This window comes from Eublepharis macularius, chromosome 18, assembly GCF_028583425.1.
Source record: "Eublepharis macularius isolate TG4126 chromosome 18, MPM_Emac_v1.0, whole genome shotgun sequence".
Lineage (NCBI taxonomy): Eukaryota > Metazoa > Chordata > Lepidosauria > Squamata > Eublepharidae > Eublepharis > Eublepharis macularius.
Window position 1 is genome coordinate 33884128 of NC_072807.1, and position 24567 is coordinate 33908694.

General features: G+C 45.1%; 1 protein-coding gene across 1 annotated transcript in view; it reads right to left on the minus strand.

The window, feature by feature from the left end:
• Positions 1-24567, minus strand: part of CCDC33 (coiled-coil domain containing 33) — a 156158-nt gene that overhangs the window by 84503 nt on the left and 47088 nt on the right. The window contains exon 4 of the mRNA XM_055002307.1: positions 1840-1973. Within this exon, the coding sequence (XP_054858282.1) occupies positions 1840-1973 (134 nt within the window). The remainder of the gene's footprint in view (positions 1-1839; positions 1974-24567) is intronic.

Sequence of the window (24567 nt, forward strand, 5' to 3'; positions counted from 1 at the left end):
AATTAATGTAAGCCTGCTGTACAGCTCACCTACCCTTTTCTCTTAATTACAGATTCTCTCTGCAGGGCAGAACAATTTAACTCAAGCAAGTCATCTTTGTGCAAGCAGATACCATCCTGCTTACACAGAGAGAGAAAAAAACTTTTTAAAATATAGCTCAGTTTGAACTAACTGGATACAATTGTCTAGTGATTTGTTAACTTCCTGAAGCAAGAGCAACGTCTGAACTTTGTGGGGAATCCTGTATTTGAGTTGTTATTGGAAGTTGCTATTTCAATATAATTCTTTGTTGCAGTTAAATTTATTGTAAATAAGGCAGTAACACAGCTGTCTCCAGCACCTATTGGGCAGTATCTGGGACCTCAACAATGGCAATCTGGACACACATATCACTTCTGTTATGGGGTTTTTAAAAATTTTATTCCAGGATTAATGTTTCTCTGCTGTACAGCATGAAAACCCTCTAAAGTGATGAACAGAAGTAAGAGACGAATGTTGCTTTCACAGATGCTGAATAATGCACTTTCAACACACTTCCAATGTATGTTGCATTTGCAACTGGATTTTTCTGTGTGAAATGGGGAAATCAACTTGCAACTGATCATTACAGTGCATTGAAAATGGATTGAAGGTGTGTGAAAACATATGAACTGTGTTGATGCTGGATGCTTGCTGAAAGAACTGCCCAAGTATTAAAAGGTATTCTTACTTCAGCTCAACCACTTAGCAACTGGATATCTGAATACAGGATGAAACAGCTGGAGGACACTTCCACTACTTTCATACACGTTGGATAATGCATTTTCAATGCACTTTGACAATAGTTTGCACTTTCGTTTGCACTTTGACAATCGTTTCCTCTTTCACACAGGAAAAGCCAGTTGCAAACAATCACAAAAATGCATCAAAAGAGTGTCATTTAACTTGTGTGAAAGTAGCCTAAAAAATCACATATGCGGTTGCATCCCATGTTATGGCTGCTAGGAAAGCCATGTGCAAATTGGTCCCTTAACCAACAGGCACGAAACCTGTTTAACTGTTTGAGAAGGGAAGGGCGCAGCTGGAAATTGAGGATGTAAACCAACCACGTGCATTCACCCAATTAGCCCGCTCTGAACTTGGTTTACACCAGGATGTGGCCCTGAAATAACATCTCCTGTAGCCTTTCTAAATCATCCCTCCGTAAAACAGGTTCAGGAGTGCATCAAACGCTGTTTTATTTCACTTAAGAAATGGCTGTAATGGAATTATAAGAAGAGGGACGACCGGCTGCCGCTGGCTTCATTTCAGCTGGAGACTGGCTTTAACCTAATCACCAACTCTAATGCCATTAGCATTATTACTATTACCCACATAACATTGCTCAGCTTGAAACAATAAAGATCAAGCTGCCCGGGGCAAATGGTCGCCGCCTTGGGAAAATTTCTCCAAATTAACAACAATCATTTTCCCCATCAGGTAAGGAAATGAGATGGAAGAAGAAGGCAGCCCAAAAACTGGAAGCGCCTTCTAGTCTGTGTGTCCCTTTCCTTGTATAAATTAGACTCTGTATTTCGTTGTAAACTGGGTAAATGCAGCTGCTTCCATTCCATCTTATTTGGTCTTCACAATGAGTCGCAGAGATGAATGGTGCACTCTGTGCATTGAACATAATGCAGACGCAGAAGACATGATGTAAAATAAGTACAGTCCCATAACCCTTCTTCGTGCATTATGGTGACATAGAACCTGTTTTTGAAATTCATTGTCTGTTAGCATACACACAAGTCTTCCTTAAACCCCACCACCACCTCTCTTCCACCCCCGCACCCCTCCAAGCATAACAACTAGATTCTGCACCTTCTTCGCCTGCCTTCTGTGCTTCTATTTCCACAGTCACCTTCTCCTCCCAGCTCGGCGAGTGAGTTGGCTGCACAGCTGCATGAGTTACCCCTTGGGCTGGCTGTTTGTTCTCATCATCTGAGGTGGTCTTGCTAGAAGAGAAGAGAAACCATCATGGCTTCAGAGCTGTGGAACTGATGGCAGACAAGCTTTTGTGCATGGTGGCAAATAGGGCCTTGAGAGAGCTGGGATGTACAGAAGAGTGGCAGGACTCTAATGTGGAGAGCCAGGTTTGTTTCTCTACTCCTCCACTTGAAGCCAGTTCACAGACCTTGGGTCAGTCTCTTAAGAGCGGCAGGACTCTAATCTGGAGAACTGGGTTTGATTCCCGACTCCTCTGCTTGAAGCCAGCTGGGTGACTTTGGGTCAGTCACAGCTCTCTCAGAGCTCTTTCAGTCCCACCCACCTCACAGAGTGATTGTTGTGGGGATAATAACAACATACTTTGTAAACTGCTCTGAGTGGGTGTTAAGTTGTCCTGAAGTGTGGTATATAAATCAAATGTTGTTGTTATTATTGGAGGTGTGGCTATTGGTTCCAGAAGCGGGACGGAGTCCACAGCTGGAGCAGCTGTCTGGGCATACCATTAGGTGGAAACCCTATATGTCCCTCTTCCAAAAGGAGCAACCCATTTTTTACTCCTACTTCTGATACTTTCTGGGAACAAACAAATTCCTAGCCCTTTTAATGCCAGGCTATAGCGTCCAATCAATTTGCCCAGGTCTGCAAAGCAGAATCTAAATTTAACAGATCCACATATCCCTAAACCCAGTTGTATTCTTGTAGGATGCTTGATAATCAGAAAACATTGGCTGGAGGTTTTCCTAAAGCTCCCTCTCTAATATAATCACTGGAGTATATTTCTCATCTCTTTCAAAAGAAAAATTCCACCTCTTTAGAAATCACCCTGGAAACGTGAATTGCTAATCAGCGCCCCGGTGCCTTGTACTTGGCCGGGCTGGTATGCGATAGGCCAGAAAAGGGCAAGCCAGACCCATTCATCTTCCTCAGGGCCTCCTTTTAATCTTCTCTTAAAAGGAAGTGCACTGAGGGTGTGGACAAGCAGCCAAATATTGTTAAATGGACCATGTAAGCAGAGCAAGGCAAGAGAAGCTCAGAGACCACCGAAGGGAACTGGCCCTTCAAATTCCTGAAAATCCTTGAACTACATGGCCTGGATAGAGCCTTTCTGGCTGGTTTGGGTTCAGAAGCCAGCTCAACCCTTCACAGTTTTACTAGTTCAATACAGGGCCAATTTAAATGAAAAGGGGAGCAGGGGTCCCAACTCCAGGTTGCGAAGTTCCTGGAGATTTGGGGGTAGATCCTGGGGAAGGTGGAGTTTGAGGAGGGGAGGGACATCAGTAAGATATAATGACAAAGATTCCATCCTCCAAAGTAGCTATTTTCTCCAGGCAAACTGATCTCTGTCATCTGAAGATCAGTTGTAATCATAGAACAGAATCAAAGAATCATAGGGTTGGAAGGATCTCTAGGGTCATCTAGTCCAAATTTCCAAGCAGGTGCTCCTCCACACCATCTTCTACAGTCCACTCATAGCCTTAAGACCATTTTTTTCTCAGCTAAAAAGCCCCCCAAACTATTTAACGTTTTCTCATTGGGTCAATGGTTCAATCACTTTGATTATTTGGGTTGCCACTTTCTTTATCTTTCCCAGCTCCTCAGTATTCTATTGAAGCTGGAGCTTGTAAGTTCAGTAGAGATGGACACAAACCGAAGTACAAACCAAAGTTCATCACAAACTGGGTCAGTTTTTTTTGGTTCACGAACCAGAGGTTCGTCGGAGCTCATTTCTAATGAACTGTGATGAACCGCTATGATTTTTAGAGTGGTTCGTATGGTTCGGTTTTTGGTTCATCACTGCAGACAGCCTGGTGCCAATCAATCTGTTACTTAGGCAATGGGGGGATGGGCTTTCTGCAGACCTTCTGCAGCCCCAGAAGTAACAAACTGATGAACCAAATGAACCAGTTTGCGAAGCGGGCAAGTTCATGGCAGCTCATGGTTCATGGTTCATGAAATGTGACGAACCATGAACCATAACGAACTGCCATTTTCCTGGTTCATGCTCGCCTCTAATGTGCAGCTCTCCACAAAAAATGGCGAGAAAATCCATATAGATTATCCTCAGACAGTCCACATATGCTTTTGAGCAGGACACCCTAGAAAACTCAACGCGATGCTAAGTTGCAACTGCTGTAAAATACCTCCCCCTAGTCTGAACACAAATCGAGGAATCACACTCTTCCATTTGGATTGTACCCAGCAGAGCAACAGCTTCATGCCACTAAATCATAAATATCAATCCAAAGCAGACATGCCTAAGTTGAGAACTCCAAACCGAGGCTCTTTTCTGACACAAGACTCATAAGCCTTCTTAACCAACTCAGAGAAGCAAGGAACTTTCAATGCCTTCTTTATTCCCCTCGCCTTTTGCATCCCCTTCCTTGGGGAGGGTTCAGCCACATAACTGCTGCACGGGATTAGGCGAATTTGAAAACTGGCCTGGGGCAGAGGAGAACATGGTATTATTTATTTATTTTTTATTTATGTCACTTATAGTCCGCCTTTGAGACTCAAGGCAGATTACACGGTATGAGGTTAATACAATCAGTATCAAGGAAGTACATTTCAATACAATACCATAAGGTAAACATATACAAGTTTAAAGACATAGCATTAGCAAGGATCCAAGACATAGTAGAGATACTGAAGCAAAACATTATCAATTCTAGGACTAACATTAGACAGCAGGGAGCGATGGCTGTACATAGGAGTACATATTTAAAGCAGCAGATAATATATGAGGCAAAAATGGTGATGAAGTTAGTCCCCAACTTGTTAGTGAAGCACCTGAGACCCCATCCCTACAATACAGCCCTCCCATTTGAGTAAAAAGCCTTTTTGAATAGTTCGGGTTTGCATCGTTTACGGAAAGCCAGGAGAGTGGGGGCTCTTCTGACTTCCTCAGGCAGATCATTCCACAGGATAGGGGCCACCACAGAGAAAGCCCATGTACAGCCTGCTGCTGACTTCACCTGTGTGCAGCCTGGTACCTGCAAGAGCCCCTGTTCAGATGAGCAAAGCTGCTGTGGAGGAACCTTCAGGGTCACATGCTCAGAAATTACCTCTTGGGGAGTGGATTTTCTTCCAAGCCCTCTGATTAGTCCCTCTTGCCCCTCCTCACTTCCAGCCCTATAACACTATGCAAGGGTCAATGCTAGCCTAACTAGATTTACTCCCTTCTAAACCCATTGACTTCAACGGGTTTCAGAAGGGGGTAAACTCTGTTTAGGATTGCAGTGTAAGTTGCTAAACCGAAGGTCTGGAAAGGAAGTACGTTTGTAACCGTCATTTGGGCTTCAGAGTTCGACAGTCTAATGTGCGCACAGTGAGGAGATCTCCTAGAGAACAGATCGTGGAAGGTCCTTCCAGTCGTATTGAACAGAAGAGACAAGAGCGGAGGAGCCAGGCTGCCTTTCGCTGCTCGCCTGTTTGGAATGCTGTCCGGGTAATACAAGCAGCACCATCAAGTTGCCTTGCTCATGTGTCATGCGGGGCACGATTCTTGCCTTGAATGCGCTGCATTGATTACAGCTAGCGTGCATCATCAGAAATCTATATCTCTGTCCTTGTTGGGAAAATGTCTCCCCTCACCCTCCCTTTGCATCACAATAAGCATATATTCTAATTGCCAGACCCAAGCGCCTTGCAGTTTGGGGCCTGGATTGATCCATGGAATCAATGCTATCATTTACACTTCACTGACACCGGAGCACTTGGGTTCCCTGGAGACAGCTGCCATTGTGCAAGGGGTGAGCCCAGTTTCATGAATGCCTATTATCACATGCCTGAGACAAATTCCCTGGAGGAACTGCAAAGAGGCCAGGCAGGTACTTGGAGGGAAGGAGAGAGAGAGAGAGAGAGAGAGAGAGAGAGAGAGAGAGCGCTAAGGACTGTCATCAAGAAACATTCACAAATTGCACCGCTAGGATACAACCCAAGTGTTAATTGCCAAGATGCTAGCACTAACAGAAAAATAGCTTCCCATAATTATCCATTTATGGTGTTTATTCTTGAGCCGACTATGTGGATAATTTCTAAAAACGTGGCAATTATCATCAGGGTAGATCAAAAATTATATCTTTCACCGAAGCAACATGTTGGGTCATGGATTGTGCTGGGAGGTCGCATAGTGCTGCTTCGGCAGCAAGAAGCAAAATAGACCAACCTCCCACCGTTCTTAGGGGGCATGGCAGCTTCCCACGCTTTTGCTTCTGTGGCTCAGAGCTCAACCAGAACTGTTTGGCAAAGCATCCCTTGAGAAACAGGGAGCATTTTTTCCTTTGTGTGAATCTTTGCAGACTCAAAGATCCCTGTTGCGTTTTTACTTCTCCTTTGTGCAAACAGAATGCATTTAACACTTCTACTGCACCTTTCTCCTAAAAGGACTCAAGGCAAATTGAACCTGTGGCTCTTTATTTTTGTTTGATGTAGGGCATTTATTCGAGGGCAATTATTCTGTTAAATGCATACCATGGTATTGGGTTTTTTTGCCTCGATATGAGCCAGTGGGGTTGTAATAGTTAGGGTGCCAAGCTAAGATCTGGGAGACCCAGGTTTGAATTCCCGCTCTGCCAGGGAAGCTTGGTAGGTGACCACAAGCCAGTTGCACACTCTCAACTTAACCTACCTCACAAGGTTGTTGTGAGGATAAAATGGAGGAGAGGAGAATAACATAAGCCACTTCGGGTCCCCGTTGGAGAGAAAGGTTAGGTATAAATGAGGTAAATAAATGGATATACATGGCATATAAGATAGTCTTGGAAGAGGCACTCCCTCCCAAGTGAGACAGAAGAACGTTTCTTCAGACTTAGTCTATAACATTCTCTGTAAGGAGCCCCGTGGCGCAGAGTGGTAAGCTGCAGTACTGCAGTCCAAGCTCTGCTCATGATGACCTGAGTTCAATCCTGGCAGAAGCCGGGTTCAGGTAGCCGACTCAAGGTTGACTCAGTCTTCCATCCTTCCGAGGTTGACAAAATGAGTACCCAGTTTCCTGGGGGTAAAGTGCAGATGACTGGGGAAGGCAATGGCGAACCACCCTGTAAAAAGTCTGCCAAGAAAACATCATGATGCGACATCCCCCCATGGGTCAGTAATGACTCGGTGCTTACCTTTACCTAACATTCTCTGTAATATATGAAAATGTAGATGTTTTTTCTAAGATGGTCTTTTAAGAAACATGAGAGAAAGGGAAGGCCTCCTTGTATGCTTGCTGATCTCGGCTGCCTGATTCATTGGGATAGCACTTTAAATCAATCAATTCAGGTAGCAATTTTCCCCAGGCCAGTTCAGCTAGGGCTCTTGATGGTGTTTTGTCATCTTTTGGGCATGGAATAAGGGTCAATGGGGTTGTGAGGGGAGGGAGGTAGTTGTGAATTTCCTGGTCCCTTCCAACCCTATGATTCTATGAATTCACTAAATGTTTCATTTGATCTTAATATTAACTTTTAGATCTTAGAATTTTAAACTAAGTATAATTTTAGATGGTATTCTCTTTTATAATGGTATTGCTTTTATTAGTCATTCAGTACTTTTATTGCACTGTTTGCTGATCTTGGACCATAACAATAAATCTATGATAAATGTTTCAGACCTTAACATTTTCACCTGGAACCTTTTTCTACCCCTTCCAGTATTCCACACTAACTTTCCACCTGAAGAAATTGTTTCTTGGGTGTGTGTTTGGTCCATTCCAAGCACCAAGGGCTAAAATGACAGGGTCTCTGCTTGCAGCCTTAGAGACTGCGCCGCCTTCCTCCCCTGCGATGAGAATACCAGCTGGTTGAGTGGTTGGCCCCTACAAGCAGACAAGAGCTCGTCCTTGAAATATTCCTGTGGCTCTCCCCAGCCGGTGCTCTGGGCTATTCTGCCTTTCAAACCCTCTTCTGTTCCCTCACATCCTCCCTCATCACACGCTCGTCCCGTCCCCTTCCCCAGCTATCATCCGATGAAAATTTAATGACAAGCTCTTGCAAGCGACTTGATATTGCTCTTCCTCCACCAACAGAACCACTGCTAAAGAGACTGTCTTAATGGAGTTCCCTCCTGCACACTCTCCCACAATGTGTTAATGGGATGCTTGCTTGCTCCCCAGCTTTTCTTTTTACTGCCCTTGCCCTCTTAAGGATAGCTGCTGGCATTTCATCTAGTAATTGGCCTTGCGTTAGCCCAGGCAGCGTTAGGCCCTCTAGGAAAATGCGTTCCCCGGGATCACGTGCCCCCTTTAATCTCCCCCTCTCCCCTCCCACTCCTCACCCCCAAAAGAGTTCCTCACCAGACCACCAGTGCATCAATAATGGATGAAAAGATTCTCTCTCCTCTCCATTGTGAAGGGAGGGCAGGTATCGGCAGCCCTGCAGATTCAAGAAGCAACACAGCATGCAAAAATCTCCTTGTTTTTTTTTTTAAACCCACTTTGGGTGAGCTGCAGGCAAGGATCAATAAGGCCTCTTCAGAAATTCTATTTCCCCCACCCCAATCAAAGGAGCAGCATCAAGGCAAAGGCACAGAAGGGACCAGATACTCCTAGGGTGTCTCCTTAGAGTGTTCCTTTTTATCACTGACCTTGCATGCAGGAAGCAAGTTGTCCATTCCTGGCTCATCAGCTGCTCTGAGCTTGCTGCAGGCTCCAAAAGAGCAGCAAACCCTGAGCCTGACCACATTGCTCAGGCGAGTCCAGTGCAGGAGGGAAGAACTGGGAGGAGGGGGGAATTTGGGGGAGGAGAACAGGAGGTTGCAAAAGAAGAACATCGAGCCAAGCTACAAGGGACGCCTGACACAGGTTGGACACTTGTCAGCTTCCCTCAAGTTTTGATGAGAAATGTAGGCGTCCTGGTCTTACAGCTTGGCTCTCCATTTAATTGAAGTTTATAGAAACCCACACACACACACCCAGCGGAGGGGAAGGGGGGCACCCAGCGAGAGCCCAACGCCTGCACTCCCCTCCCGACCGCATGTTCTCCCTCCCATAGACTGCCACTCTGTAAACTTCAATTAAATGGAGAGCCAAGCTGCAAGACCAGACTGCCTACATTTCCCATCAAAACTTGAGGGAAGCTGACAAGTGTCCAACCTGTGTCAGGCGTCACTTGTAGCTTAGCTCATAGACGGAGCTGCCATGCCTGAAAAAGAGTTGACTCACAGGTCGATCTAGTTGAAAACAATCTCCTCTGGCAGCCAGCAGCTGCCCTCCAATTTCCCACCTTTCCTCCAAGGAACTCATGGTGGCTTAAGTTATATGGTTCTTCTCTCCACCATTTTATCCTCACAACAACCCTGCAAGGAATGTCAAACTGAGAGGCGGTGATCAGCTTAAGTTCACCCAGGTTGTTTTATGCCAGAGCAGGGGTTTGAATTTGGGTCTCCCAGATCCTAGTGCAACACTCTAACCTCTACACTAGAGTTAGGATTCCCAGCCAAGGGTTGGCAACTCCTGGGAGCGGGGCTGGGCATCACCGCTAAGCCACTTCTGGTTGTGAAAACAGAAACAATGTTATACATTGCTGGGACACTCTAGCAATCTCCCCAATCCCTATGGTTTTACCATCGAGTATTTGGGAATTACTAGAGCATCCCAATATACGGCATTGCTTCAGGTTACATAACTGGAGGTGACCTGAGATGTCATTTTTTTCACCCATATTTCTCCCACTGCTGCACTGCTAGGCCAATGGCAAATTTTAATTTTTTTCTCTCACAAGCTACCAGAGCTTCACAAGGCAATGGGGGCTGGTAAATAGCAAGCCTAGCTCCTCTTTTGTTTCATACAATTCCCATTTTACAAATACTTTCTTGAAACTAATACTGGCTTAGCAGAGGCTGCAACAAACTTCAGGCAGAGGCAGTCAGTCTGAATGCAACCTAGTGATTTCACTACCATTCCATTCTGGCTCTCACTGCACATTACAAGGAAGCTACATGGAAAATGAATCAGCCAATTCCTCTGCTGCACATGCAGACCGATTTCCTGCATGTGACAAAGATTTCCCCCTGCTTACCTCCTCATTCACTGGGGGAAAAAAAATCAAATTGATCTGACTGTATATCAGAGCAATCCAATGAATGTCCCACCACACACAGTCTGCTTTAACAGCCACTGAACTTACAGTGCACACTAGGTCAATTTTCAGTCTCCATTTCTGTGCTCGTTTGAGCATGGGACATAATATGGAAAGATCTGGGCAAGAAGATGACAGGTAGAAGCACCACACCAGAGGCAGTTGTTGCCATTGGTCAACTAAGGCATGTTCTCAGGCCATGTGCTTAGGGGTCCTTAACTGACCTCAGTTTCACCCCTTAAAAGGGGGAAAGAAGAAGGAAGAGGAGGAGGAGGAGGAGAGCAGTTGCCTGCCTTCTGCACTCCAAGCAGATGTTCTACCAATCAGCCATAACCTCTCCCCTTCCACATCACCACTGCGACTTTTCAGACTGGTAGGAGTCCCTCCTGACCTGAACAAAATCTGGCTCCCCATTTGCCCAGCTGCTCCTTTCAGCTTAAACAGGCGGGACAGCAAACTACCTGAAGGGTGACGGAGCTGGGTGGGATATTTTCCTAGCAGTCACGTCAAGCCAGAAGTGCCTTATTCCTTCTGTCAGGCTGACCTACTTTTGCATGCCTCTTTGTGGCTGGACTCTGCATCGTACATCAGCCGTATGCATGACTGCCCAGGGGTAGCATTTGGTTAGAATCAAAGTGAGCTCCCGATAGTAATCGAAAAGCGTTCTGCCATTAGAACTCACCATGAGCCCTGTCTGCCTCTCTGGCAGGCAGAGGAGGCAGCTGTGTGACTGCAGGTGGTGGGAGAGCTTGTGGGTGTGCATAGAAAGAGCATACAAGCAGGTGGGGGCACATGGGTGGGAGGGCAAGAAAATAAGCCTAGCAGTGGGCATAGATGGTTCCTTGGGTCCATCTATGCCCTGGGTCCCCCAAAACCTGGAACCAGCCCTGCCCACAAAGAACTTTCTCGGTAAGTTAAATGGCCACTCCACCCCTGAATCCAGCACTGTTGAGCTCAAGATCTGCTTAGTGAGCGTGGTTTCTATACTGTCTCTTCAGACCACGCCCTGGAATTTAAATGCATGTGTGTACCTGGAAGTATCTAGATGCACACCAAGGACAAAGCCTTAAACGCAAAGCTACCTTTAAGTATATAAGTGAATGCCCTTTGGAGACAGCAGGAACTAGTATGCAGAAAAGCAAGCATCCCATATGTATTTATCTAACCTCTTTTGTTCTAGCGTACATTCTGTGTTTCAATCCATCCTGTTGTCGCCGAAGCTCATTGTTCCTTTTGTGCCCTGATTGCTAACTAGCACTGCTTAGAAGGCCCAATGGATGGCTGCGACAATGGAAGCTTTCAGGGCAATGCAATTGCTGGAGCAGAAAAGGAACACAATTATTACAAGACCTCGAATTTCCTTTATGTGTGCTGAAGTGGGTGAGCTCAACTGTTAGAACAAGGCTCAAGAGGTGGAGGGAGGCCTCCACTTATTCTTCCAAGGCTCGGCACCAGGGAGAGAAAGGCGGCCTCATAATTCCATTCCTGTTGCACAGTCATAATGCAAAACACACTTGCAACACCTGGTACCAGTTTTTGAAGCTTGTCTTTCATTCTACAGAAGAAGAAGCAAAAAGCAGCAGAGAAACAAGACTGAAGTTCGAAGCACTCTTAGCTGAAAGCAGGGATAATTCCGAAATTCTGTTCACTTGAATTGCGCTACTTTCGGGTTATATTTCCAATGAATTTGGAATTCTCTATTGTTTCATTATTTTCATGTGCATGAGCTGTCCTTAGTTCATTCATGCCTTTTGTTCTCCCTTCACTAATAATGCCTTCATGAGCACTGGATGAGTACTGCAAGAAAGCAGTGTTCAGGCTATTACATATCGTTGCACCAAGATTCTTTTTGTGCGCTGTTTTATTTGTGTACACAAGTAGAGAGTATCACGGTAATATACAGAGAAAATAAGCAAACAAGCCGTGAAATCTAACTAACAAATGTTTCTATTGTAATTCAATCACATTTAAAGCAATATTATAATCAACTTGAACAAGAGAAACAATATATATACAGGGGGGATGATTACAGAGGGCAAGGCATCATATAAGAATAATTCAAATATAATTCAACAAGAATTCCTGTGCAATATTAAAGTGCTATGTGCCTACAACTGACCAGAGGTCTATACAGTAATCACCAAAGTCCCAGTAGGTTTATAGTATAACGATGCAAGAAGGTCTTCAGTGCAATAAATTTCTTTTGGAGAGACGGTCTTATATAATAACAATGAGAGGCGGCAGAGAAGAAATGATACACAACTGCGACGGGAAGCCAGCAATCTGCCCGTTTCATCTCTTCATCCTGGCAGTCATTATATCACAGTCCAAGCATATACACTTCCACTAGTCACTCAATATTCTTGCTTTTAGCATTTGCCTTCCATTTTGGCGCATGGATTCTTTTTGTGTGCTTTTTTTGTGTGTTCACCTATGCAGTTGTGCGTATGATTAAACACTAAAAAAAAAGAAGCACTCAGTGCTAGATACCCATGACTGGATCATCTCCCAGTGTTTTTTTAAATTTCAGATTAATACAGCACTAGTTAGGAGGCCCAAACTTGAGATGGTGTTAAACCTCTTCCGCCATGCCAGCTTCCCATTCAAAACCGAATCTACCCCACAGTTAGTACCAAACTATATGTGATGCAGGAATTCCATGATCAGAAACTCTCAATTTTTAAAAAACACAAATCATCATTACTGGGCTGCCTGGAAGATCAGAAACAGTAGCTGGGAGAAAGGGTGAAAGGAATGCCTAACCCTTTCCTCCCATAGATCCTCTGAAGCTGCTGTTATCACTATACAGAGAAAAAGACAGGTGCGGCTGTCAAACCCCTTTTTTTCTTTCAACGGAGCAAAGTGCATCTCTGAAGTGGCTATTTAAAGCTTGGAATAGACTCACACAGGGCTTCTAATTAGCTTTAAAAATCTAGGAGATTTTAACTATACAACTCTTGCACCACATGCAATTCAGCTCTAGTCTCACGACAGGGGTGTAGAGATCTCAAAAGAATTATAGTTGATCTCCAGGCGTTACTTCCCCTGGAGAAAATAGCTGCTTTGGAGGGCATTATATCCCACTGAGGTCCCTTCCTTCCCCAAATCCTGGCTTTCCCAGGCTCCATCTCCAAATCTCCAGGAATTTCCCAACCTGGAGTTGGCGACCTTATTCCCTTCCCATGAACTTTACACCCTCTACAAGGTCACTGCCACATTCTCTCAAGCTCCGCTCTTCCACAAATGCCAGACGCAGCTCATTTCCCATTTCACTGAGCCCAAGAACAGATGCCCAGTGCCAACTTTATGACCCACCAAATGCTGAAAAGACCGTTTGTGTTGCCTGATGAATAAAATGAATAAAAATGAAGAGGAGCAGAAGTTAAAAGGATGCATAATGTAATTGGAAACCAGAAGCCCATGGAGGAGGGTAATTATCTGGGTTATTCCACTTCCACTTCTGAAGAAAAAACTGCAATACTGCAATACAAAAAGGAGGGTATAGTGGCCCACTTGGAATTTTCTACGATGGACAATTTAGCTCTACCAAATTAAGACTTTGTAGAAGTCTTTAAGCACTGCATGGATAAATTGCCAGAGAAGTATGTGAACAACTGCTCTGAAAATGTTACATTTCTACACAGTAGACAAAAGTTATATACTGCCGTACTGGTCCAAAATCCAAATTCAAATCAAAGCATAATAAATGTAATACCTTTTATGAGGGCAGTCTATAATGACACAAAAGAGTGCGCCAGCTTTGTGGTTCACCAGAACAATTTGGCTTTATTTGACTTTGCATGTCATGCATGGTTAATACATTGCCTATCCAGGAACACTTTCTGCCTTAAAAGATATCTGTGTCTCTTGCTGAGAGCCTTGCTACAAGTGACATTTTACACGTGAAGGATAAAGGATAATTTTCGCAACTCTTTCTGGGAACTGAAGTTCCTCTCCCCCACCCCTTTTCCTTCTGTTCCTTCCCCTCGCTGCCCGAAGAGACAGAGAAAGCCTGCGGCAACAGCAACTTTTGCAAATCGTTCCTCCAGTCACAAGCCTGCTCTCAATGATCTTTGGGGGCAGGCAGCTGCAACTTTCTCAGCTTTCTCCGGAGCATTCCCCCACCCCCACCCCAGCAAGACGATTTGCAAAAGCTGATGTTGCCGTAGGCTCTCTTTGTCTCTTCAGGCAGCGAGGGGAAGGAACAGAAGGAAAAGGGGTGGGGGAGAGGAACTTCAGTTCCCAGAAAGACTTGCGAAAATGATCCTTTATCCTTCACGTGTAAAATGTCACTTGTAGCAAGGCTCTTAGTGCCAGAGAGATTAAAGGGAAACTGCTGGCCTTTGTAATTCCGATGGAGAAATGCCATTTGTTTCTTCTGTCTCTCTCTTGCTCATAGGAAGCAGAGTGCAATCTTCCATCAAAGGCACCAAAACGTATCTACTTGCCCTGACATTCGGCACAGGTGAAAGAAGGCCTTTAAAATCATACCCTGGTATATCTTCTTCCCATCTCCTTTTTGTTTTTGTTTTGTAACATCCAGCCCAATGAAGAGTTCTAGGAAGCTCAAAAGCTTGCGTGCAATTTTGTGTTGTTGTATCTTGTCCTAATAAAAGATTGTGGATGTTTCTACACAGTCTTGCATAGGTGACAGAAGTTTAACAGACATCTAAACATTCAAGACCTGTTCTTGGATATTGCAACCCAAAATGCATGGCTAGTTTACTACTCTATTATTCTATTCATTTACTCTACTCTATTACTCCTTCTGTGGCTTGCCAGACTTCAAGAGAGTATAAGCAAAGCATTCATCTCTGCACCAACACTGAATGTGCCTCTAGTCCCACATTGCAGCCACTGCTGTGTTCTAAAATGAGGTATTTTTAGGAAAGGGTTTCTCTGTTTCCAAATTGCAAAACAAACCCTTTCTTGGTTGCCTCTAGCCTGTTGCTGCCTTTCGCTTTCTCCCAGGAGGGAAGGTTTTTAAGTACTTTTGCACCTACATGCCTTTGCAATCAGTCCTAATGTGCCCCATCCAGGCAAGTGCTACACCTATCGGCTCGGCCTGTTGGATTATCATTTGGTGTCAGAGCACGTGAGCAGTGGCTCCTATGTACTTCAACCACACCAAGGGTCACTGTATACAAGCCTATCCGATCCCCACCAATGTAACTTTTGACTTAACAAAAAAAAGACCCCTAAATGCTTTCAACATTCCTCATGGGGCATATCACAATAAGAAGAAGAGGAAGGAGGAGGAGGAGGAGGAGGACAACAACAACAACAACAACAACAACGTTCAATTTATATATCGCCTTTCAGGATGACTTAACACCCATTCAGAGAGGTTTACAAAGTATGTTATTATTATCCTCACAACAAAATACCCTGTGAGGTGGGTGGGGCTGAGAGAGCTCTGAGAGAGCTGAGATTGACCCAAGGTCACCCAGCTGGCTTCAAGTGGAGGAGTGGGGAATCAAACCCGGCTCTCCAGATTAGAGTCCTGCTGTTCTTAACCACTACACCAAAATGGTTCCCACCCTCATGAATCTTAAGCCTTAGGATGCTGGGACTGGCAACCACGTAAGTCTTGGCAGTGGTTATAGCAATTTGGAAACCACAGAAACCATCTGAGATGCTCCTAGAGTTGCCAGTTCCAAGTTGGGAAACTCCTGCAGGTTTGGGGGTGGCGTATGGGGAGGGAAGGTTTGGGAAAGGAATGGATCTCCCTTGCATATGATGCCATAATATCCACCTTCCAAGGCAGGCATTTTCTCCAGGTGAACTGATCTCTGTCACCTGGAGATCAGTTGTAATTCCTGAAGTCTGGCAATGGCAACCACTCCAATGCTGGCATAATGGTTACTGTCAGTCTAGGATCTGGGAGACCCAGGTCTGAATCCCCACTCTGCCATGGAAGCTTGCTGGTTCACCTTTGGCTAGCCCCACACATGTCCCAACATTTAAATACAGCAGAAATTAAAAGCTTGGGGAGCCTGCCTTAAATGCAGCCCTGGCTCAAACCGGAGCCCCTTTTGATGTGGTGCGTGCATGTTTTAGAAAGCTGTTTATGGGGTCACAAGAGTGAGTGAGCCAACTCCAAAGCTAACACCAAGGAAAACAACACAAATCCTCAAGTGTGTTCACAGCTCTCTACTGCACACAGATTCAAAAAGCTGAGATTAGAGATGCCAGCCGCACACAAACAAACCAGCCTGGTCAGGGGGGCCTGTTTGTTTGGCTTTTTGCTTCAGGCTCTCGGCTGTTTTTATTTGTTTATTAGCCCTTTGCGAGAAGTGAACGAACAGCTTTTGCACGGGGATCTTAGCCAGACTGCCAAAATTTGCATGCGCGTGAACAGCAGGGGTACCGCTGCATTCCACCGTAATGAGCCTGCAGGTGATTATAGGAAACTGTACAAAGGGTTAATACGCAGAGGGGAAGTTAACCGTAATTATATTGAAATTGGCACTGAATGACAACGCTGTCATCTTTTGCTCCTGGCTTGTCCTTTGTACCTTTCTAATTTCCACTGCTGAATGAAGGGGGGTTCAAATGTTGGCTGGACTGAATATCTGCACCTAGCAACTGCCTCATTAGGGAGGGGGGCTGTTTTTCTAAGCAGACTTTGCCCCTTCGAGGCCGCAGCCTGCCCGGCACTTTTGCCCTACTCCCCACCGCCGCCACCACCACATTTCACGCTCTTGAGGATCAAACAGGCATCTGGCACACAATAACCGATTTCTTTCTGCCTTGCGTTCCTCACCATGGTTACTCAAAAGCACCTGATGCACACGGCGTGCCCTAATTTGTACAAAACATCCTCCAAGGTGTCCCTGCCCCTTCCTGCCCCCTGCCACCCTCAGTGGGCTTTTGTGCTCCCTCCCTATGTTGCCATAGTGACGAAGTGATGGAACCCTGTCAAAATGCAAAGAGAGATGCAACACGCTCCGATGCGGGCTTGGCGTGTTACCATTTATGCTATTGATGTCAATGTCTCCCGAGGTTATCTGGGCATAATTGCTTTATGGAAATCGGTCTGGTTCCGGAGGTAGCTTGGGCACGAGCTAGGGGTGGGGTGGGGTGCGTGATGGTGCGCTCCCGCCCCTGTGCTCTCACGTGGGCTGAATAAAAAAATGCCATGCAGTGGTGCAGGTTTTGTGCTTTGCAAAGAAAGAGACATTCTTCAGGTCTTCTTGACACACATTCTGGAGAGATACAGAGATTCAGTAATCCCTGTTGCTGACACGTGTAACAGGCGTGATTTGATGTTAAAATGAGAAATAATACTATCGTCAAAGCTAAGGGCCAAATCACAAAGGATCTGTGACTGGTTCCCTGTATATCTATTATTGACTCCATGAAAGGGTTCTCAAACGGGTGAGGGCCATGACTCCACCTGTGGAAGGGGGGGATTGTCTCCAAGTGGAAATTCTTGTTAAGAAGGGAGAAAGACACAGGAATAAACCAAGCACCTCTAGGCAGAGCACAGATGGTTCTGAACTGGACAAGGCTGCTCTTCCCCTGAAAGAACAAGCCTGAATTTGGTTTCCAGTTCCTTATTCACATTTCATATTTGTGGATCCAACCACAGATATTGAGGTAATTGAATAGGCCTGCATCCCAAAATAAGGTTTGAACCATCATATATCATACACCTCAACTTCAGCCTCCTTGGAAAAGTCGGTGCGAAAGCACGAATCCTGCAAGTGAACTCAGGCCCAGAGACTGGTATTCCCTCTTTCCAACATACAACTTGTCTGCGGGCTGTTGGATCTCACTTGCCTTAACTTTCTTCAAAAGACAGTAGCCTATTTTGTGCCAAAGTTGAAGAGCAGTTGGAGCACCAAAACTACAGGGGTATAGCCCTACTGGAATTGACATTAGATCACAAAACTGGCACTGCAAGGCTCATGCGCCCACTTGCCCATCTTGGGCCGTGTTCACCAAGGGTGTCTGCAGGAACAATGGGGGAAGGTATCTAGACCTCTTGCTGCCTAGTTGGGACTAGAAATGGGCACGAACAGTAATACGAACTAAAAAAAGCCAGGAACAGCCCGATCAGCTGTTCGCGAAAAAGCTGTTTGTGAGGCCCCATTCTAAACGAACAGGTGGTCGTTGCAAGCCTCCTTTGTTGCTGTTTGTTGCTGTTCATTGTTGTTCGTCAAGCCAGACAATCTGGCACCTGCAATCAATTCCCTTGGCAACCGGAGGCAGGGACTGCCTGAACTCTGCCTGAACTCCTGCTGTTGCCCTGGAAACCCCAATCTAAGCCCAATTTAGCTTGATCGGCAGGTCTTCCTTCCAAGTGTGGAGCTCCAAATTTATTACAAGGAGGCAAAGAGCAGGGGGGAGGGGGGCTCCCAGCTCTGTTTTTGCAGACAGTGAGGGAGAGACAGTTGCTGTCGGCATTTTGAGAGAGAGACAGGGAGAGTGCATTGGACCTTGAATTTTCTCTCTGTGTGGTGGAATAGGGATCTACCTCTTCAAGTTCCAGGGCTGCTGCCAGGCTCTGGGGCCAAGCTATTATTTATTACTGGTACATTTCCTGCAGTCTGCTCAGGTAGGGTTTCTGGGAGTGGTGTGGTAGGGATCTTGATGGCTGGAGGAGAACCCCCATGAACAATGAACAATGAACATGTTCGTGATCAGGTCATGTTCGTCAATGTTTGTTGTTCGTTGTTCGTGGATGGCAACGAACAACAAACACCATGTTCAGGGTTTTTTTTCTGTTCGTGCCTATGTCTAGTTGGGACTCTATATGTGCCTGAGTATATTTATATGATTTTCAGGGTGTAAGCTTTTGAGAGTCAGAGCTCTCAGGTAGAGTCAGGAATATTTATAGAAATCAGTAAATTTACGATCCCCCCCCCCCGCCCCAGACACCCCTAGCTTTAATAATGCTATGGAGGACCTAGCTTTGGTGTGTAAGAGTCTATATGACAATCACTTCAGCTGTTCTCTGGCAGACAACTGATCGGATCACAGCCATTTTATCTTACTTTCATCTAGGGCCTTGGTGTAGCAGGCATATTTTTATGCTTGGAAAGGGGAGGGCAAGTAAAAAGCTCCCAAGCATTGTTGGTTTTAATCTCACACACTGTTGCTCTCACCGCTTTGAATGTCACTTCTGCCTCCAGGCGAGTCCAGGATTGGGGGGAAAGGCTCTGCCTTCGCATTCAGGTATTTCTTGTGATTCTTGTTCAAATGTTTTTCGGCACGCTTCAGACAAAAATGCCATAATCATAAAAAAGATAGAACCTGATTGTGGAGGTGGGGGATACTGGGAAATCGATCCCCTCCTCTAATACACACACACACACATGCACACCTCGCTGACATCCTTGCTCAATGCCTTGACTGAGAATATCCAAAGGAACAAGTTCTTTTCTTCTCAGGCCCCTATATGATGCCCAACAGAATGACAGAAAAAGCCTCCCATCACCATTCAGTGTCCTCTGTGCCTTGGAAGCAGCCAAGGCCATTTCCACATGCCCTTAAAGGGACGGCTCACTCACAAAACACTGGCGACGTCTCCATTTGGAAAACATTCGCGAGCCACTTGGCTTCCGTTTTTCGGCACCTTTTCTGTGACCGTTGAAAGTGCATTCCCAGAAAAGGCGCTGAAAAAATGGAAGCCAAACAGCCTGCAACCATTTTGCAAACAGAGACGTCTGGATTTCTGTGGAAAGTCCACCAGCGTTCAGTGAGAGGGCCATCCCTTTAAGGGTATGTGGAAACATCCCAAGTCATGAAATGTGGAATTCAGGTGGTTCTATAATTTGCAACTCCTGCATTCGTTTGTTTCTCCAGCAATAAAGCTAGATCCAGTATAACAGTCAGAGAGCGTCAGCTGGACCTCTTCAAAAATGGGAAGAAAAATTTCCTTTAGGATTTCAGGACCCCAATGTGACCTATGTCTTGTTCACCCACAGACATTTAACCACAGAGGTCAGACACCCGCTCAGAACCTCTCTAGCGTCACCAGAACAAAGAAATATAGAGTTGGGTATCATTAGCATGTTGATGACAACCTAATCCAAAACCACAAATGATTTCCCCAAGGGATTTACATAGAGATTGAATAGTATTGGGGGTGGGGTGGGAATAAGACTGAGTGCTGAGGCCCACAAGACAAGTCCCACACTGATTAAAGTGAGTCTTCAATGGCAACCCTCAGAGTCCTACCCATAAGGAATTATTTAAACCCATCCAAAGAACACCCCTTAATCTTTACCTCAGCCTCCAAATCTCTCAGGATTAAAGGCCTTCACAGATCCCAGGATCCTGTTAGCAGCCATTGCGGTGACCAGTCCTAAGTAGTCCATAAATGGACCAGATGGTGTCATAGACAATGTGGAGACTGAGCCCAAACAAACCACTAGATTGGGGTCATGGGGCCTTTCCCCAGCATCTTTCCTAGCCCTGCGAAATGTTTTTAGGAAGTGAGTGTGGCCAACTGGGGCTTTTGCCCAGTAAGGCTTCTGGTTGGCCATTGAAGACTTGATTGGCTGTGTAGATTTTTAAAAACGGTGCACTGGTAGCAGCAGCCACCAGAGCACACATATCTTCACTGCACGACTGAAGGTAAGCTGCAGCAGCCATTTTGTTTCTGGCTCCATCTCCTGCGGCAGCCATTTTGTGGCTGCCACCACTATGCTGTGTCAGAATTCCAAAGGTTCCCTCAGGCTCAAATAGGCACTGCAATACATCACAGTTCCCCTCACAAACAAAGTTGCCTTACACCAAGTCATGCAACCTTCATCCGTCTAGACCAGCGATGTATATGTTCTGGCTGCCAACAGCTTTCCAGCACATCAGGCAGAGATAATGTTCCTGGCCCTGCTACCAAAGACCTTTCAAACTGGAAATTCCAGGGACTGAAACCAGGTCTTCTGCGTGCAGTCTGTTCTTTCACAGCCTTCTAGATGACATCATGACAGGACAAGTGAAAGAAATCGTCTTGTCCTTCCCTCATCTGCCTCCCCACCCCTCTGCCGCCAATCCCAGCTCAAGGCTGAGCCTACAAAGGAAACCCATTTGGGTTTAATTACAACATAAAAGGATCCTTCCGGGGAGGTGAAGCAGAATGGGTAGAGAGCAGAGCACATTCTGCAAATAAGAAACAGCTGGTCAGAGGAATTGTGTGCGCTGTGAGTCAATGGAACATTGTATGTTTTATCTCAGCTTTGAAACCTTCTATTTCCATTATTTGGAGTCTGGCCACACCTTCTAACTTGCTACCCTCTCATATCCATGTCTGCCTACCGGAGGGGAAACTGGACGGGGAACCACAGGCCTGGGTGCTGGCAGTTCCTAGGCCATCTTTCAGGCAGTCTTTAAGGACATTTTAAGTGAGGGACTGTGGCTCAGTGGTAGAGCATTTGCTTGGCATGCAGAAGATCCCAGGTTCAATTCCCGACATCTCCAGTTGAATGAATCAGGTAGTGTGTGTGTTATGTGCTGTCAAGTTGTCTCCGATCTATGGTGACCTATGGCCACTCTATGAATGAAAGACCTCCAAAATGCCCTATCGTTAACAAACTTCCTCAGATCTTGCAAACTGGAGGACGTGGCTTCCTTTCTTGAGTCCCGCCATCTCATTTTAGGTCTTCCTCTTTTCCTACTGCCTTCTACTTTCCCTAGCATTATTGACTTTTCCAGAGAATCTTGTCTTCTCAGGATGTGACCAAATTATGATAGCCTCCGTTTTGTCATTTTAGCTTCTAGGGAGAATTCAAGCTTGATTTGTTCAAGATTTTTTGTTCCTTGGCTCAATCATCAACCAAAAGACTGCAACCAAGAAATCAGAAGAAGATTGAGACTCAGAGGAGCAGCTGTGAGGGAACTAGAAAAGATCCTCAAGGATAAAGACGTCTCTCTGGGGACCAAGATCAAGATAATCCAAACTATGGTATTCCCCGTTACTATGTATGGTTGTGAAAGTTGGACAATGAAGAAAGTTGACAGGAAGAAAATTGATTGAATCAGGTAGTAGGTAATATGAAAGACTTTTCCTTGAGAGCTTGGAGAGCTGCCTGCCAGTATGATTAAACAAAATTGACCTTGATGGACCACTAGCCTGATTTAGTATAAGGTAGCTTCATATCTACAATCAAAGGGAAAAGAATTCCCAAAAACACAGAGGTTTTGCTTCTGACTTAGGGCCAAGCTACACATGACGAATGACACTTGAACGGCAAGTGTATTTCTCCCTGTTCACTTGCCCTCCACTCAATCCACTTGCCGTTCAAGTGTCATTCGTCATGTGTAGCTTGGCCCTTAGAGTTTTCACTCATGAGGCTCAGGGTAAAAAAAATGGAGGTGACTATAATTGATCTTTTTTTGAGAGGGGGTGGTGGTGGTTGAAGGCAGCTTGTGGAGTCCAGAGCTAGTAAGAGGATTAGGGAAATGGTACAGAAGTTGGAGAACTGAACCTTCGCCCACCCCACAAACTCACACAATTTTCCAGATCTACCGGCTATTAGTTGTATTCATGCTATCCCTGTTTTTCCCCCACACGCAGAGCAAATAGCACTCGGCGGTGGGTGGTGGTGGTGTTAGTTGAGGAAAATGGCATTTGATTTTTTTAAAACCCTGAGAACTCTATTACAGATTTCTCAGTACAAGACTAATAGGGCCCTCCTCGGGGAGTTTTTATATGTGACATTAAAATTACATACATTTCCTTTGCACCTGAAAAGCAAAGGTAACGCCTACAAGAGCTAAAACGTGCCTTTAATTTTAAAATCCTTCTGCTTTCTGTAATGCACAGGTAATTTTTACAAGCACAATTAGTGCGAGAGACACACACACACAGTATAGGAGGGAACTCGTCCATTTCATTACGGCCAAAGCCAGGCTGCTAGCCAGACACCAACAGCGCACCAACGTGGATTATTCCAGGTGCCCCCATCTGCCTTTCAGCTTTCTCCAGTTCCCTCTCAGCTATAGTTCAACAGCAGCAGCTCCTTCCTGTGTAACCCACAACCTCACAGCTTAGAGCAATCCTTATTTGGAAAACTTTCCAAACCATGTTAAATTAACAAAATGCAAGTGGGGAATCCAGTTCTCGTGAACACTCTCCCTTCAAAAAAGAAAAAAAAACACACACAGAAACAAGAGGAAAAAAGAAACACTATAACAGGCTTTTATCTCTTCCTCTTTTTAAAATAACACCCTCCCCCCAATTTCTGCTTATTTCATCAATTTCCATTACTAAACCAAAAACCTTAAAAGCTTTAGGCAGCATGCATGCCGGGTGAGCTTTGCGCAGGCACAGAGGGAGACCTGTCAATCAATGAACTACAGCGTTGGCCTGCAGCCCCTTGCACTGTTCCATTTTCTGGACCTTCCCCAAGCACTGCTTGGCGTCTTCAACTTGCCCTGGAGAACTACGCCCGTTCGGGGCTACAGAGCTCTGATATGGCAGCACCCCGTGTTTCTCTTCCTCCCTCCAGTGCTAATTTATCCAGGCTCTCAAACCTCAGCAGCATGGATAATGAACGGTCTGTGCTTGGAAAAATGCCAGGCCCTTTGTTACTTTATACTATGCACACTGTAAAAACCACAGAGATTATTTGTTTCAGTGATACGGAGTTCAGCATCGGTTTGGTATAACCGAGTCGTCTAGCTAACGGGCATACAAGCCCTACCTGTTAAAGACAGCCATCCTGCTATTATACCTGACTTATTTTTTCTTCCTCTTCTGAAGAATTTCACAGCTAAATTTAATTGAGGGAAAACCTCTCCCCTTCCCAACGCCACTGTTCCATATCAGAGCTGCTATTAACCACCCACATCCCACAAATTGCTTTTTAAGACCAAATATACTGGGGGTTCCAAATCATGGAACGCTCCGCCAGTCAAGAAAAGCAGTGTCTACATATCCTGTGGACTTTCCCTCCCAGTTTCCGTACCAGAATGGAACCTAGCCTGCATTTCAGAAAATACATCACAGGAAATTCCTATAAATAAAACAGATGGATATCTGGTTAAAATAGCGGAGAAATGTCTTTTCTCGGGCCAGTTGTCCAAGGTTTGCATGCTTTCCCCAGGATTAAAAAAAAAGTTCAGAGAAAAAAAAGTTAATCCCACATTTCCAGCTTCCCTTTTATTGTAAAACATACTTAGAGATAAAGGATATTCTCGAATAACACAAAAGTCAATCGGATTACAGTTCAGCAAGAGAGTATTTGGAGAAGAGATGGCTTAGATTTCAATTCTTTAAGCCAAATGGCTCCAAACTAATGTTACTCAGAAAATGAAATCACTGTTTAAAATCAGACACTTTCCTACCTGAAATTAGATGTGAGCCCAAAGAGCTTGTGTTTAAAAAATAATAATGATTCAGATGTACATTGATCTCTGAGCACAGTTCACTTGCATCTTTGATCGCTTTTGCATTACCAAGGTCCATAAGCAAATTGATAAGGCACCACAAAACAAACAAAAAATCTTGATGTTAAGGTACTGAGATTCTTTGAACTATATCCACCCCCAAACCCACCTTGTTATGTATTCACCGTCACATCCAGACTATTTTTTT